Source organism: Crocodylus porosus, unplaced genomic scaffold (assembly GCF_001723895.1).
Source record: "Crocodylus porosus isolate Cpor-Errol unplaced genomic scaffold, CroPor_comp1, whole genome shotgun sequence".
In the NCBI taxonomy this organism is placed as follows: Eukaryota; Metazoa; Chordata; order Crocodylia; family Crocodylidae; genus Crocodylus; species Crocodylus porosus.
In genome coordinates, this window is record NW_017728907.1 from 54,307,503 (window position 1) to 54,309,914 (window position 2,412).

The window sequence follows — 2,412 nt, forward strand, 5'->3', positions numbered from 1 at the left end:
GTTTTGCACATCCAGATTTAGGGCGCTGGGCACTGTCCTCAAATAAGGGAAGTGGCTGTTCAGGCGGGCTCTGGCTGGTTGAGCATCTGGGCAGGTGGCCACGGTGTCCGGTGCCGAGCGCTCCCCAGCCCCAGCACCCTCGGGGCCTGGGAAACCGAGCCGCTTGTCTGAGCCGAGTGGCAGCGTTCCCGCGCTCTCGGCTGGGACGTCGCCCCCTCCAGCAGCAGGTCTCCAGTGGGGAGCGCATCTCGGCATTGGGCTCCCGCTGTCAAAAGTCCCGGCCTGCATAGTCCTGACAGCTGACGTTTACTTCGGCATCAAGAAAAGGAGTTCGGGGCTTCAGTAAGGAACAGAGGAACGCTCCCTTTGAATGCATATTTCAAAAATAGCACTGTCCTCTACACCTTGTTTTTACAGAATTACTCTGCGGCCGCAAACGCTTTGGGGTTGAAATCTCAATTCCTCTGTAATTGTCCTGGGGTGAAGAATGAAGAAGAGCTGCAGTAGCCCTGTCAGACAGGTGCCTTTTCCCTACAGAGTCTGGGAGCCTCTATAGGAAATGTAGATTGTGCTGAAGAACCAGCATCTGTTGGACAGGATCGTGCCCAGGCTGTTAGCAGCAGCTTGCTTTTCACTGGCCGACGCGTGCTCTCGCATGTTTTAAGTGGTGAAAAGGAGTCAATGAAGAAGGTTGCTTTCCCCTCTTTAAGTCTGCAACAAAATGAAAGTCTGTTCAGATAATTAAATGTGTGTTAAGTTTCTAGGTTTCTAACAAGATGCAGTTAACAACAAGCTCAAATGTCTAGGTGGGATTTATAAAATAAGATTATAGAGAGATTTTTCTTTTTTAAATCCTTTTGACTGATATTTTCCTCCTCCTTTCAAAATAACTTGAGTAAATGCTCGTTTTAGTCGTATTCTAGCAACGAAACAGAGTGAAATGAATTGTATAACTTGTCATATTTCTTTCCATGACTTTGAACAGGCTAAGAAAAGTGTTGATAGCGAATGTTCGGTTTCCAGTCGCAGGCTGAAGTATCACCGTTATCCCAAGAACACCAGTATTTTGGTCAAAAGCATATTGGAAGGTAGGCATTTACCTGTGTTCCCAGCATATGCCCAACTTTAGGCATGGAGGCTCTGTTTCAGTAAGGCTACTCTTTCAGTTGAAACTAGGCAAGTAGTAAGTACTTTGCTGAGTAATTATTTTTAATTACCTGCAGCTTTAAAGCACACATGCCAAAGCTAGCACATAGTCCTTTTAGATCCAATTTAACAGACATAGAATCCAAGGAAAGGTTTCAGAGATTTCAGAGATTTTAGGGCCAGAAGGACCTATTAGATCATCGAGTCCGACCCTCTGCTCTGGGCAGGAAAGAGCGCTGGGGGCAGGGGACCCCAGCTGGGTGAAATAGCTGGTTTGTTAATAGTTTCCAGTTTTAACGCTTAGGATTGGACTGTGGTACCTACCCTTGCTTATAGTGAGGAATGCTGCATTCAGGAAATAGTTCTCTTGTCCTCTGTAAGACAGATTGGTGTAAGCTACTCAGGGTCATGCAGTCAGGCCCTTAATCTTGCAAAATATAGCAAAAAAATATAAAAATCCCTTGGCTGGTGTTAGAGAAGCTGTGCTTTTAGTATTACAATACCTGGTAGGGCACTCTTTACAAAACTTGTTTTGCTTCAACAGCGTACCTCTATGTATGCGATTAATGGGCACAAATAAACTCTGGAGTGTATTTGCGTGCATTCATTTTATCATGTTGCATTTGACTAATTTACGTGGATAATAAGGATATCCCGAGTTGTGACACTTACAGTTTTTTAAAAACCTTAAGATTTTGGGAAAGATGCAAGTTGTTTTCCTCGGGCTTTAAACCAACCTCTAATAAATATTATGCAGAAGGTAGGACCGGGTGGCACCTTAGAGACTAACTGGTTCAGGGGCAGGAGCTTTCATAGGCAACAATCTACTTCGTCAAGTGTTGTCTGTCCAATGGTAATGTCATGAAGTGACGGTCTGCAGCTGCCTTCGTGGAAAGAATGGCTCTTCATCTTAGTATGACAACATCTAGTGGCAGGAAGATGAAGCCAGATTAGCCCCGGCACAGCAGACTCCGTACAAACACACCTAACTTCATGCATGCTGGGGATCCTGCAGTTTTGAATCATGTCTTATTAGAATTAGGTATGTGCTTAAGTGCCTTGCAGGGCCTTACAGTAGAAATTAGGGCTCGTTTAAATGGAACAGAAGGCATGCTTTTTCTTTCCTTCAACACACTGGTTGAAGCAGTGCAGAGAACCGTGCATTTGCTTTGTGGTTTTCTAGGTGAATTGAGGATGGGGGAATTTGCTTAGGACAACTGAGAAATGTCATCTCACCCAAAACAAAATATTTGTATTGGGGTAGGG

General features: G+C 44.8%; 1 protein-coding gene across 1 annotated transcript in view; it reads left to right on the forward strand.

Annotated features, from left to right (window-relative positions):
• The first annotated feature begins 6 nt into the window (after positions 1-6).
• LOC109307492 overlaps positions 7-2,412 on the forward strand; it is a 5,639-nt gene continuing 3,233 nt past the window's right edge. The window contains exon 1 of the mRNA XM_019531456.1: positions 7-1,088. Coding sequence (XP_019387001.1) covers positions 941-1,088 — 148 coding nt within the window. The 5' untranslated portion in view covers positions 7-940. The remainder of the gene's footprint in view (positions 1,089-2,412) is intronic.